The sequence below is a fragment of the Cyrtonyx montezumae genome, unplaced genomic scaffold (genome assembly GCF_038088225.1).
Source record: "Cyrtonyx montezumae isolate F1298 unplaced genomic scaffold, pur_monq_1.0 scaffold_16, whole genome shotgun sequence".
In the NCBI taxonomy this organism is placed as follows: Eukaryota; Metazoa; Chordata; class Aves; order Galliformes; family Odontophoridae; genus Cyrtonyx; species Cyrtonyx montezumae.
In genome coordinates this window covers 9,673,003-9,687,862 of record NW_027071892.1, presented here as the reverse complement: position 1 = coordinate 9,687,862, position 14,860 = coordinate 9,673,003, and the positions used below count along the sequence as shown (strand labels likewise).

The 14,860-nt window shown below is 43.3% G+C and overlaps 1 protein-coding gene across 1 annotated transcript; it reads left to right on the top strand.

The window, feature by feature from the left end:
* Positions 1–1,985: 1,985 nt before the first annotated feature.
* Positions 1,986–13,922, top strand: CIAO3 (cytosolic iron-sulfur assembly component 3). The gene is made up of 11 exons (XM_065732712.1): positions 1,986–2,064; positions 3,377–3,472; positions 4,691–4,834; positions 5,134–5,266; positions 5,624–5,758; positions 6,089–6,207; positions 7,278–7,407; positions 7,626–7,698; positions 10,728–10,862; positions 11,943–12,100; positions 13,119–13,922. Exons 1-11 carry the CDS (start codon positions 1,999–2,001, stop codon positions 13,355–13,357), a joined length of 1,428 nt encoding a protein of 475 aa, XP_065588784.1. The 5' UTR covers positions 1,986–1,998; the 3' UTR covers positions 13,358–13,922.
* The last annotated feature ends 938 nt before the right edge of the window (positions 13,923–14,860 follow it).

Sequence of the window (14,860 nt, the reverse complement as noted above, 5' to 3'; positions counted from 1 at the left end):
CTACCACTCAACGCTACTTCTAAATTGCAAAGGAGATGACAAGAAAGCCAATGGTCTCAGAGACTTGCCTACCTTCAGACAGACAATTGCTTGGCCACCCCAGGAAAAATACAGTCCTGATTTGTCCCCTGCTGCAGTAACTCCACAGTAAACCCCACCCTGGACACTCAGCACTCCCAGAGCTATTCGCTGTACACTATTAAAAGGAGTACCATGGAGATGAATAGAAAGGTAAAGAAGATGATTAAGAGTGGGAATAAAAAGAGCACCAAATATTACTAGAAGCTAGAAGTAAAACTCAACCATCACATCACACCTTGCCAGAACTTTACATGAGATTCTGCTCATTTTCTACCTCCATCTCTTCTCTATAATCACGTTTGAGTTGCACAAAGTCAAAAACCATGTTTATCTAACAGTCAAACCTCCTGAATTATAAGCTTAATAAAACTAAAAAAGGATAAGTACTGTGAAGCCTATTTTTCCTCTCTCTCAGCAAGGTTTCTGTTCATGCTGGTGATGTGACTGGCAGCACTAGAGCAGAAGTGTTGTTTAGCAATGCCCTAACCCTGTTAAGCTGCTCATCAGGGCACAGATGCCCTCCTGACAAAGCATCAGCCAGGTTTAAAAAGCATGACAAGCTTTAAGATAACTGACATTATTGGAAAAGTAGAGTTCAGCAGCAAGGCTCAGAGCTGACACATGCTCTTGTGTGCCCAGCCCAGCCTTGAAAGACTGCTTAGAAAGAACCAGGCTGTTACAACATTGGACCTTTGGCCATTAGTTCTGGCTGTACCATGAAACTCACACTATTAGAAGTATTTGGCATTCAGCACTCCAGGAACAATGCTACTTGTCTCAGCTGCTGTGCCATGTTCTCAGACCCTATGTCTTTTGTATGAACAGGTCCTCCCAAAGCACGCACACACCTTCTACAGCACCAGGTATGAAAGGGTGAGGTGCTGTGGGTATCCAGCAATGCTTCTGCTCCATCCTGCCCTGACACGAGTACTGTCAGCACTTGGACATCTCTATTATGCACTCAAGTGCAGCAAAAAATAGCTATAATTGTCAGGCACTCCTTATTCTCAAGGACAAAGCAGCTCTGTCTCTGTATTTTATAGCTACAAGAAAATGATCTCCTGTATGAGTCAGCTGCCTGCTAAAAAACTTTACGTGTTTTCAGTTGCTTCCCCTTACATTAAGGCTGACACCTTGTGATGTAACAGAGCAGTCTGACCTTCCTCTCTGCTTTGTATATAGATACACATACACGGGTTCATACATAGCCACCTACAGATGGTGACGTTACATACAGTGGTAAGAGATGGGGAATAAAGACAGAGCCTGCCTCGGCTAAGTCAGAGATCCAGCTCATAAACTGGAAAGCCTACATCAATTTATGTGACTGAACCGAAGCCCCAAAGGCCCCCAGCTTTAAACACCCTTTAAAAGCACTTTCTCCCCACGTGCAGCACCTTGCTGTCACCAGTTCATAGTAACGCCATGCCCCTTGCAGGCAGCGCTTAGTAAAGCAGGCTGGGGAAGTTTTACTCCAAGCAGGATTGTCGATAAGCCTGGCTGGACATCACATTAAAAGCAGCACACGGAGACGTTCTGTATCCTGAATTTCCAGGGCAGGAAAGACACAGGCTATGAAACAACGTGCCGTAATTTGCATGCCAAGTCAGAGCTTTGTGGGCTCAGGATAACCCCACCAGATTTCCTCAACCAACACCACAGCCCTTTCAGCAGCCTTCAGCAATCGCTACTCCATTTTCTCCACTCATAAAAACAAAACGGTGTCCTTCAAAGCACCGAGCGTCATCTCCCACGGGGAACCTCCAGCCCCCAAGGCACAGTCTGCACAACTCCACGCATGCGCACGTTTTACGACAGCGCCTTCTGCTTGACGGTAGTGTGGCATCGCCCTTTTACGACAATGTCTCAGCCCCCGCCCTCCCGCCAGCTGTTGCGCTTGACGGCGGCGCGGCCGCGATGGCGTCTCCTTTCAGCGGTGTGCTGCAGCTGACGGATCTGGACGATTACATCGGGCCCTCGCAGGTGGGTGGCCGAGGGGCAAACCGCGGCCCTGCCCTCGGAGAGCCACGGGACCCGCCCTAGAAGAGCCGTCCCGGTGGGGGTGAGTGAGGAGACAGCGCTGAGGGGACGCGAGTGGTGCTCTGGTCCTGGGCGAGGCCCTCTGCTGCCTCAGGAGAGCCGCGCTGAGTCCTCCCGGAGGAGGGAAGGGCACTGGGACGGCAGCGGCGGGTCGGGGCCGGCGTCTGGAGGCCTGTGGCAGCCAGCTCCCGCCCCCTATGGGAGCTGTACACGGGGGGGTCTGGGCACAGCACTGCCTCAAACCAAAAACCTCTGAGTTTTATCCAGACCGGGTTTTGTTGGGCACCGAAGTGAACGGAGCGTCTCCCTCTGTAGGTGGGAATGAGCAGCACAGACCGCTGCTTTTCTCAATCTCCAGACACAAGCGAAAGCACAAAGCGCTAATCCCAGACGTGTGCTGACAGCAAATAGTGCAGAACGCTGTGCTGGAGCGAGGTCAGTGCGGTGTGATGTAGCTCATCCCCTTCGCTCGCTGTGCAGTACTTGGGTTTCCCAGAGAAACCTTTCTGCTTCAGATAAAGATTGCTTCACGCAGTGAGGACACACGAGGAATCCCAGACTTGTAGTCTCTGATTCAATAAAATTTCTGAAGAAAACTGTAGTGAAGTCGAGTGAAGCTTGGGGTAAATCTGTTCAGAGATAGCAGCAGAGCAAGGGTGCTGCTGAAAGGCAAAACGAATTCTAGCTGTGGAAATAGGACAAGGAACCATAAGGTGCACAAACAATAAAAAATCACACAAAATGCTAAAGGACCCTTGGGACTTCATCACAGAACAATACAGAAATCTGGAAGCTGCCCTTCTGAGGCCGTCAGAGTCCTTCCAACAGGACATGAAACTTCACTGGCAATAGCCACACACTGACTGTAGTGACCACGCCTCCATCTGTTACAATTTACAATGAGGAGTGCACAATCATCTGTCAGATTTGAGAGGGGACGACTTTGCAGGCAAGCCTTGTTCCCGTCAAGGCTCCTGAGAACACAGCTCTGTTATTCAGGCAGAACTCAGTCTCCTGGATTTGATATGATGCTGAGAAAGTGTTCATTCTGCAGAAAAGGGGTGAGCAGATTCTGCCTTTCCATTTTCCTTTGGCAGTTGTAGACGCAGTCAGTAGATCCAGCATAGTTTAAGGCAGAATAACAGGCATTCACTCTAGAATGAGTGCTTGGGTTTGATAACTCTAGTTTATTTTAAACCTGCCTTCCACATTTCATTCCTTGTTTCTTCACTTCTGTGTTTCATTTCTCCTTCAGGAATGTATCAAACCTGTAAAAGTGGAAAAAAAGCCTGGGAAAGCAGCAGCTAAGATCAAAATTGAAGCTGATGGGAGCTATTTTCAGATCAGTCAGGTATGCATCATTTTTTATTTTTATTTTTTTACTATCGAGTAAAGTATCCAGACAATGCTGATGGGCTGTTCTGTATTTAAGTAGGTTACAGCTATTTAAGGACACAGATGTGAGAGTGCTGATGAGAATAGCAAAGTGTATTCTTTTTTTTTAACAAAGTCTAACTTTTTAATGATTAGGTTTTATAAGTCAGTCTGGTTTTGTATCTCTTACGAGCTCTGAAACACTGACATTGATTGCTAGTGGATTTTATTCTAAGAGGAGATAAGCTGAGAATTCTCTTTGCTATCCTAGATTATTTGAGATGTCTTTTCTTACAGCATTATTTCATACAGTGCAGTGCTTACTCAAAAAGTGGTTAAATTAAATGATCTTCAATTTTGCTCTCATTTTTTTATATTTTTAACGATTTGTTAAATAACATGCAGAATTCATCAGCTAAGTTGTGCTGAAGCATTTTCTTGTTTACCCGGAAAAGATCACAGAATCACAAATTAGAACTTCTTAGTTTATCCAGAAGCAGCAGTTTTAACTTCAGGCCGATGATGATATTTTTAGCCTAAAAAACATTTCCATACAGTTCTCTCTTCAGTTTTGCACACACCACAGTTGCAGAGCATTGAGCATCAGTTTAAAATAGTAACAAATTTGTGACCTGGTTACACAGTCTCTTTAGAAGGAATGAAATTCAAGATTCCTATGAATAAATGGTTGCAGTATTCGACAGTATAAGCAGCATCTGGTAGGGGTGGCAAAGCTGGCACCCTTTCTGCAGCATAGCACTCGGTGCACGCTGGAGATTGGTATTTCAAGGCTTAGGATCTCTGTGGTCTACAGTTCTGTGCAGTCTGTAGCAAAAAGGACCATATTTGCACCTGGGAAAGAACCATGCCAAGGTTCTGAAGCAATGTCAGCCCACCAATGGCAGAAGTGATTGTGCCTAAGCCACTGTTTTATATTTAATTACAAGTTATTGGTTTTGCTAAAGTTTTCCTCAACATATTAGCTTGGGCAGGCCAAGTAATCCCATTATGATCAGCAAGGTTCAAAGTTACCTTTCTTCCTCCTTCTCTTCCAAAAAAAATACTTCTGCTCATTATAAACCAGAAGGGTAAAGAGGACAGTATCTTTGTTCCCTAACAGAGTAAAGATGAGAAGCTGCCACCCTGCTTAATTCTGTACTGTGACCAAAACTGAGTCTCATTTGTTTCTTCCCAGGACGGAGAAGCACAGAAACTGGAGAAGGCTAAAATCACTCTGAACGACTGTTTAGCTTGTAGTGGCTGCATTACATCAGCAGAGAGTGTTTTAATCACTCAGCAGAGCCATGAAGAGTTCTACAAAACTCTGGCTTTTAACAAGGTAGGTGACAGGCAGGGGGTAGGTTGGCTGCAGTGTTCGTAGATCTTAATAGATTGGTTTGATGCATCTGCAGAAGCATGCACTGAAACTAAACACTTAACATCTGAATATACTTTCATACAGAGTAGATTTTTTTCTTCATTTCTAAAAAGTCCTCATAGGTTTGGAAACAGCCTTTTGTCATAGTAAGTTACTGTATTAGAAACTTGGGAGTTACACTGTGAGATACTTGCTGAAGTTCTAGTGTGCTGCATGTGCCTGTGTTATTATATTTTGTTGTTTGTTTTTATCCTTAAAAGACTGCAGCTCCCAGTGAACAGAAGTTGGTGGTAGTTTCTGTTTCACCACAATCCAGAGCTTCACTAGCTGCAAAATGTAAAATGAGTGTTCTGGAGACAGCAAAGAAGTTGACTGCATTCCTAAAGAGTCAAGGTAAGTGCTGCACTGCATCCTCCCCATCACAGATGGGACTGCTGGTACACATCAGGCATTAGTTTTATGAGCACACAAAGGTGATATGAATTAACGTCCCCTGGATTCATTATATATAGCATTAAAATAAAATACAAACTTTATGCAACTTTAGTTACAAAATAAACTTGGAGGAATGGAGGGAAGGAGCTTTAAATTATCCACGTTCCTCCTGTGCCTTATGCTCATGTCTTACTGCACTGATGTGCTAGGGGGAACAGTTCCCTCTCAAACACAGATTGATAGCTGTAAATAGGATGTGTAGTTTGCTGCTTATATCTTCTTTGTGAACATTAATAAGTATTCTGTACTACTTAGGTGTGCACTATGTATTTGATACAACTTTCTCAAGAAACTTCAGCCTGTTGGAGAGCCAAAAAGAGTTTGTAAAACGCTTTCAAAAGCAATCTGAGGACAAAAAGGCTTTGCCAATGCTAGCTTCTGCCTGTCCAGGTACAGTACAAAATTAGTTACAGAAATAAGATGTCATTCTAATAGTACATCCATACAAGAACTCAGAAAACTAGTCAGAAAAGTTCATACGGATTCATTTGCTTAAAGTATTACTCTTTACAAAGAGATCTTGATGTTAATAGTGGTAATGGTCTATAGAAATACTTACTGATCTCCGTAAGTGGAATTGTTACACCTCTTCCCCTTTTGTGCTGAGACTGAAAACAGTTATGACTGGGTAGTGAGCCTGGCACTGATGGGCTGTGGACAGAGTGAAGAAGTGCTTGCCACTTTTTGATTGCAACTGTTTGCCAATTATACTCTTTTCAGGTTGGATCTGCTATGCAGAGAAAACCCATGGCAGTTTCATCATTCCTTACATCAGCACCACTAAGTCTCCACAGCAGATCATGGGCTCCTTGATAAAGGGCTATTTTGCAGAGCAGCAGGTAAGGTGTATTGAACACAAGCTGATATGTTTTCCTGTACTGTTCACATTTAAAAACTGAAGATTTTTTTTTTATCTTGCAAATTGCCACCAAAGGCGCCATCACTCTCACTTCTGTGATACCCATTGAGAAACTTGCAACTGGGACAGCAGCACTAAGTTTGTGCTTCGTGGAGCACTTAAAATCTCTGTATATTCAGGAAGGCTGAGGAATCTGATTTTTTATTGTTTTTGTGCTTATATCTCACTTGTCTCTGGTATTTTCTTGCTGTTCAAGGCTGGTGTATGAGATAAAATAAATTATCCCAGGACAAAAACTTCAGTCAGTGCATACGTGCAGATCATGTCTTATCTAAAAACGTCTTGCTCTTTCCCAGCTTCATGTTCTGGTTCAGTTTTACTTAGTTCTGCTCTCAGTCTTTAACCTTTGGAGTCATTCCAAGTGAAAATTCAGTGCTTAAAGACCAATGTTACACTGATAGCCCAGAGCTGTCCAGCAGCAAACTTAAGCACTATGTCTGATAGTGTGATTTATTGTCCATTAATGAGCACTGGCTTAACAGTTGCATTAAACAAATGCTGACACGTGCATACTTGTTACAAAAATTGGCAGCTGTTAAGAATATTTGGCACGAGATAGTGAAGCAATGGCCTTGAGTCAATGACTTGTTTCCTCAGCTTGTACTTATTCTGCTGGATGGCCGTGAGCTTTTTGTCCAACTTCTGATCATGTCTTAGTTGCTGATGCAGGGGCTGCACCCCAGTAGTGTGGAAGGAACATGTCATCACTAAACAGGATTTTTTCACTGATTGACTTAGGATCACTTGCAGTAGGAAAAGCAGGATGGGGGGAAGACTGTGAAAGACCTTATGGTTGGCATTTACTACAGACTAGCCCTGGACTCTTTGAAAGAAAAATATATGTTTTTTTTTCCTCCATGTTCAGAAATAAAAGAGAGTATTTCCAGAGGGACTATTAACTTCATCATTCTTATCTGTACTTGGAAAACATCTCCCACAAGACAGTTTTGATACTGACCAGTGCAACTGCTTTGCTTTGTCTTCTTCCAGCACTTAACACCTAATCAGATATACCATGTAACTGTAATGCCTTGCTATGACAAGAAGCTAGAGGCTTCCAGGCCAGACTTCTTCAACCAAGAGTACCAAACTCGCGATGTGGACTGCGTAATCACCACAGGTAACAGAGCCAGAGGCAGTCCAGGTCATTTCTGGACTGGTTTTAATGATCCTTTGTCAGTGATGGCTGTAATGCACAGATATCACTGTATAGTTTATCACCAATAATGCAAATCATGTCCTGGAAAAGACTTCAGATGCAGGCTTAGATACTGATCTGTGGATTTCATTTTTCGTTATCTCCAAAATAAGCTTTTTGTCTCTGTGGTTCTATTTTAGGGGAAGTGCTGAAGTTGTTGGAACAAGAAAGAATATCTCTCTCAGATGTAGATCCTGCTCCTTTGGATACCATGTAAGAATAAAATCTCATTTGCACCTTCAAGAATGGTCTTTTCCACCCAGTATCCATATCAAGCCCAACAGAATTTGCTTTCTACTATTGTTTTACAGTACAGAAGTCTGCATGTGTTAACATTGTTTTCTTGTGTCAGTGGTTTTGAATCTGTACAGTTGTGCATTATCTACAGAATACAATGAACTTGAAACTATTTGCTAGAGTAAGAATTGCTAATCCTCTAACTTATCAAAATTGCTAGAACTGCTCTATATAATCCCAAAATAACTGTGTAGAGAAGTAACAACTAGCACAATCATTTACTTTAATTTCTGTCCCACCTGTTATTCTACCTTCAAACTTAGAAAAATGGAAGAGTCAGCAATGCAGCTTGCTGTATTAAAGCCTGTTACTGGGCAGTTTGCTTATACTCCTTCATTATCTGAGCTACTGTGAAGATTCTGATATTAAAGCAAAATATTTAGGTCACTCAACTCATCTGAAGGAGTCTTTGTAAAAAGATGAGAACTTAAACATGTGCAAAACAGATGAGATTTCAGCTGCATTAACTGAAAGCTGCCATCTGGTTAAGTGATGACTGCAAAGATCTAAGAGCATGCAGAAATACTGAAATCAGATTTTAGCCCTCTAAACTGACATTCAGTAGTAGTTCCACACTGATTATTAAACCAAATAATCAGTTTATAAGAAATGTCTTTGTAGCAATTTATTATCACACAAAGAGAAAGTCTACGTATGTAGCAACCTTAATATCATATTAGGGGTTATTAACGATGTGGTTCAAGTTTTCAGGAGAGATTTTGATAGCCCAGATATGCAGCAGAGAGCACACCCATAGAATGTGACACTAATCTGTTGACAGTTGTATCCCTTTGCAGATCTGACACTGGTTTATTTCTAACTGGGATTTAATTTTTTTCCTAGTACAGCTGAGTGCCATTAGCAGCCTTTGCTCAGGAGATGCCTGATTAGCACATGTACATTCCCAGAACTATAAGCAGAAGTGTCCTTACATGAGGATCCTTTCATAGTTCTGCTTTTATTGTTGTGAACATGGTTTACTTCTGTGCTTCAGTGTCATTGTACTAGCACAGATGTATTTATGCATTCTGAGTTTATGAATTCTTCCAGTATTAGCTTCTTCTAAAGTGGTTTTATGCACCATCTCCTTTCACATCTCAAAATTGTCCTCCACTGTAATAAATGTCTGCATGGCAGCATCCCAGAAAGTCAACTTCAACAGTTGCCCATGTAATTAAATGTTTCTGTTGTACCTGCTTCATTGTTATACTACAAGCAGAAAAATCAAGGAGATTAAACAAGCATTCTGAAGAGTTTGGACTCAGTTAGGAAATAACATTATGGAAGTGTCTGTTAGAAGAGAACAAAATATCTAATGACTTGATAAAAATCTCTGGCTAACTTCTTAGGAGTACATTCTGAGGGCAGTGCCTCACACTCATGGTAATAAAGCACCTCTGTAACCTTTTGCTGGCTTTAACTTACTCAGTGAATTGACTGCTTATAAACAGCACGTATTCCTCAAAACTTGGAGTGCTAACATAAGCAGTCCAATGGCTGTTGTTCTGCTTTATCCTCCAGCACGTGGAAAAGCCCATTGAGAGGTTATTACATTTGGCAGCAAGAATGAGATAAAGTGCCAGAAATCCCAGGACTTTTGCTGTTCTGACTGTTTGCTCCAGGCCAGCACTGACACTCGCTGGCAGCCTCATTTCAAGAGAGTTGCAGTACGTGAGGCCAGACACACTGAACCATTTCATTAATGAAGCTCAGTTCCTGTAAACAAGATCAAATTAAAAATAGTTCTGAATGCCATCACAGGCTGAAGTGTTGCCTTCTGCCATTTTTCTGAAGCTGAGATTTTATCTGCAAGAGGCAGCATCTTCGATTGGACTGGGAACTATTTGGCCTGCGTTCAAGTGTTTTCCCTTCTGCAGCTGTTAGCAGGAAAATGCAAGTGTCACTGCCTGATGAGAGCTTAGAAGCATATCCCTCATCTTATTATTCTCTCCTAACAAAAGCAATTGTTGTAGCTTCCACCTGGGAGCTGTTTTCAAGAAACACTGTCTTGACCTCTGAATACTTGGTTGTGTTTTGGCAAATCAGTGAGATGGAATTATTTGTGAACCTGTAAGTTCTGTTATTACATGAGCGTGGCTGCTCAGCACCAACAGTGTGTAGTACTTGGAGCAGGGTCCTGCTGAGGACAGCCACGTACACGTGCCCTGACACTGTGGGCTTTGTTCATCTGTACATTATATAACTTTCTTAACCACAGCGACAAAGGCTTCATCACAGCACTAGAACCTTCTAGAAGTGTTCTCTTGTGTCCTGGCAACCCCGTATATGTACCTGGTACAGCAGTGAGCTCATTTTTGTTAATGCTGCAAAAAAGACTTCAGGACTGCTGAGATGTCTCTAGACTGAGATGGCTTCTCCCTTATTGTGTTTTCCTAGGGAAGCATAGGCCACACAGATCCATACCACCAATGCTTCATTATTCCCTCCTCCCATTTTCGAGTATAACTTAAGGTGTTTGTAGACCCACTGAACAGAAAACTAACAAAAAAATGTTGACTTGAGACTTCTCAGGGAATTGCCCTCCAACTCAAATGTTCCCAAACATTTTTTGGTGCGTGAAGATTAAGTTGACAGTGGGGTCAGATCTTGTGAGAGCATTTCCACAGAATTTGACCCAAAGGATATCAGACAGAATAGGGTTAAACTTACAGATCTTGAAACCACAAATAGTCTGTTCCCAGGAGAAAAGGATAGGCTTGGAGCTCAAAGGGAGCTGGTGCCTGGCTTGTTCTGCTGCTTTTGAATTCCCTGGTTAAACAGTTCCACTATCAAAAATCTCCCAAGACTCACAACATCATGTTTCCATTAGTAGTGCTATTTTGGCACTGAGCTAATGAAACTGCTGTTTGTTTGAAGGAGCAGTGTACTTTGTGTTCCATTCAGTCAGACCACTAAAACTGCTTCTTCTCTCTTCCCTTCCCCAGGTTTGGTGGTGCCGTGGAGGAGCTCACTAGCCACTCAGGAGGAGGCTCTGGTGGCTATTTGGAGCACATATACAAGCATGCAGCCAAGGAACTGTTTGGCATTGAAGTGGATACAATTCAGTACAAACCTCTAAAGTATGAAGTTTAAAGCTTTTACAGCAAGTACTATTTTTTCTTTTTTTTTTTTTAATTGCACTTCTGTTTGTGCCGTTATCTTTCTGATGGTTTTCACTTTCTTTGCTATGTTAAATATTTCCCTTTCAGGCATGGGAATCAGCTTCTCACTCCCCCAGTTGCTGAGCCATAAATCAGCCAGCACTCGGTGCAGCCTGGCCTTTGGAGACTCTGAGCCCCTTGACCACCCACACACTTTTGGCCTGATGGATTTTCCCAATATCAAGTTGCAGACAATTTTTAGAGCAATTTAGAAGACAGAGCTCACAGGGATCTCAGTTGTCTCACCTGCAGTCATGCTGATAAAAGAGCTTTGTTACTAATCTAGTATCACAGAGCAGAAAAGTCTCATATCAGGACCTGAGAGCTATTCTGTAACTCTGTTGTGGTTAAGACAGAAAGCAAGTCACTTGAGTTTGGGTACAGAGGCCAAAGAACTGCAATTCTTTCTAACTCCCCAGATCTTAACATACCATTTGTAGTGAGCTGTATCCTTAATTAGCAATACTGACAGTTATAATTCTCCAGTGTACAAAACAACAATCCCTCACGGTCTCAATACAAAATACACAATAAAAGTCAAATTACTCTTATCAAGAACAGGCATTCCCTCTAATGTTGGAAATCTGGGAGTCTTCAGTGGTCATTTGCTCCCTAGTTTTATGATCCACTAGGATTTGAAAGGTTCCTTCAGTGGTGTGGCTGATCATAGAGCAGCCTGGGTTGATGTATGAGTTGTCTGAAGCCAACTCAGGTGGCCTGTCACAGTGAGACCGTAGTTCAGGTTCCATTTGCTTAGGTTTTAAGGATTTATTCAATGTAGGTGTCCTTCAGCAAACCCAATTCAGTGGGTCCTCAAACAAAAAAAAAAGTCTGAGAAGGATTTCTAGGCTGGTTCTTTCATCTGTTTGGGTGGCAAACAAACTGGGACAGCTTTCCTGAATAAGAATTCACACAGAACTTTGTTTCAACACTGGGTTCTTTGAAGTTTAAAATAGAAGGCAATTTGGATAAGACATTTTCTCTCCTCTTCTTCCACAGAAACAAGGACTTCCAAGAGGTAACACTGGAGAAGGATGGAGTGGTTCTGCTCCAGTTTGCTTTGGCATATGGGTTTCGAAACATACAAAACTTGGTGCAGAAGTTGAAACGAGGGAAGTCACCCTATCACTATGTTGAAGTCATGGCCTGCCCGTCAGGTGAGACTGCACAGAGACTTCCTGTTACAGCCTATCACTGTAAGAACCACCCAAAATTATATCTAAAATATAAGAAATATTGGCAGCTTCTCACATTCTTGTTATTGTGGCAGAACCTTCAAACACCCTCAAAATGCAGCAGTCACAGCATCAGAGTTCAAAGCAGTGTATGTATTTTCCTACCTGGAAGCTAGTAATTCTTCAGGAATTAAGTAACTACAGTTAAATTCCATGCTGAAATTTTACACAGTGATTTTAAGGATGCCCTCCTGACTTTAAATTCTATAGCACATGAAAGAGATTCATCCTCTAAAATTGCACAAGTGTTACACTTTCAGACAGTGCTTATTGTAGCTGGTACAAAAAGTCTTTGTCTTCCCTAATCTGCTTCTTGCAAGATCTCCATTTTTTTCCCCTCCAAGTTCTTTTATAACCTGTGAGCAGAGCACGTGCAGTTCTAACCCAGCCTGAAGCAATGCTGAGCTGCCACTCTTGGCTACCTGCAAACAGCTGCTCTATTCCAGCCCAGAAGGCTGCTCAGCACCTAAGAGCTGAGTGCTGCTTAAAGGCTTCCACACACTGTGCAGTCCAGCACTTACATCACACCTACACCACAACTCCAAATTCAGAATGCATCCTGAAGATGTTTGTCTTACCTTGAGTTGAAGCTGCAGGGCTGTTCTCACCTAGCATGCATTCTGGGCTCTTTGTTCCTAGGAAGAGAAGGACCAGCATTTCCTGCCTCTTATCTTCCCTCTCCCTGGCACTTCCCTCTGTCACAGCTGGGCTGAATTAGCATTGGGTCACAGGGGGCCAATGCTCTCCCCTCCAGGGCTGCTACCTGCCCTGCTGGCGTTGGATTACTGGGGAACAGACCACAATTACAATGGTGTTTCCATTTCTGTAACCATTCACATGAGGACAGTCAGTTGTTGTTATTTCATTGTTGTTTTTTCCCCTGTTGAAACGAAAGTAATTTGTAAAACTCGGTGACATTTTCCCACTTTGTTGTACTTAGGTTGTTTAAACGGAGGTGGCCAGATCAAACTGGATGGTGAATCTAGCAAGGACTGGCTTCAGCAAGTTGAGAAGCTGTATGAGTCTCTTAAGAGTGAAATTCCAGAGAAGAACCGGACTGTAACTGAGCTGTACGAGCGGTGGCTGCGTGGCACTGAGTCTGAAAAGGCAGGGAGGGCTCTGCATACGGAGTACCACGCAGTGGAGAAGATGAGCACTGGATTCAACATCAAGTGGTGAAGGCTGATGCTGGAAGCCCAGATTTACTCAGTGCCTTTTAAGCTGGTTGTATTTAAGGTTCCCAAGAGACAGCTACAGTTCTGTGCCATCACTGGGGAGTTGCAATTTCTTACTCTCAGTTGGGGAGAAGGTAAGGTACATATAGGCAGGCGACGTTAATTCCTCAAGCTTTATGATTACTGAAGTGATACAAATAAAAACTCAACATTGACTTAAAAGAAGGAGTAATGTATCTTAGGACCAAGCCTGCACTCCCTCTGTGATCCTATTCCTGTCAGAAGCACTGGGCTTAAGGCACTGAGGAGTTTGGTTTGCAGCAGGCTGCATCCTCACCACAATGAGCTGCAGGAGAGCATTCCTCAGCCAGGCCTGGCTGTGCTTTCACAGCACTGAGCTTCATGCTGTCTGCATTAGGACATTCTCCTTCAGTTATAAACGGTCTAATCAGACCTTGGGCTCTGTGTTTCTGTGCCACTGCCCTGACTGGATGCCCTTGAAGTGCAGCTGCAGCATCTTTGCAATGTCAGGGGTGGGCCCCAGCAGCCTTCAGTCCTGAGAGAAGTACTGACTCCAGGGCCACTGTATGGCTATATGCCACCATATGCCAAAATGGGACTTGAAAGATCGTTTAAAAAACAAAAAGCCACCTACTTCTACCCTGGCCCCAAGTCAGCTACTGATGAATAATGCCCTGACATTCCAAGAAGATCATTTTTACATCCTATCAAGTGAGAATGGATGGCCAGCTTTCTCCTTTGACGATCCTTGGTGTCTCTGAAAGGTTTCAGCTTATAACAGAAGACTGAGAGGTGTGAGCAGCACTGCAGGTAACAGCCAGAACAATCCAAGGGCTTGGCAAAAACACACCTGGTTGGATGCCGTGTGTTGTGATGCCTTGCCAGGTGGATGCCAACGATTCATTATGGGATGCTGCGTGCTGATCTCACTGTATTTCTCCATGTGGGTATTTCCTGAACTCATTATGAAAAGGTGAACGAGTAACTGCTTTGGTCTACTTCATCTGAACATCAGGTGTCACGTAGTGACAGCACATAGGAAGGGGATGGAGGCAGGGGGAGGTGTGCAGCTGTACCTCCATTCAGGGTGAAGGGATGCTGGCAGATGTGGAACCTCCTTGTGCCTGCTGCAGCTACAAGTGAGTACTAGCTTCAAAACCATGTTCTCCTTTTCCCAGTTACTGCGGGGAACAATGCCTGCAGGAAGTAGAATGAAAACACGAAGCAGCTGCATTGCATTGCTCCTTCAGAACAAACATGGAGCTGGGTACTGCACGTGACCCAGAATAAAACCTTGGCCAGGCCCTCTTCAGAGATCCCCCTCAGTGGCACTGCAGACCTCGTGCTCAGGGCTGTCCAGAAGCGAAGCTGCCAGACCTTGACCTGCATCACATAGCAGCTTCTCTGGCAGCCCCTCCCTGCATCCCCCTCCAGTCTTAACGTTTCAAATAGGCCAACCACGTAAAGGACAACTCTAATGGCTTTA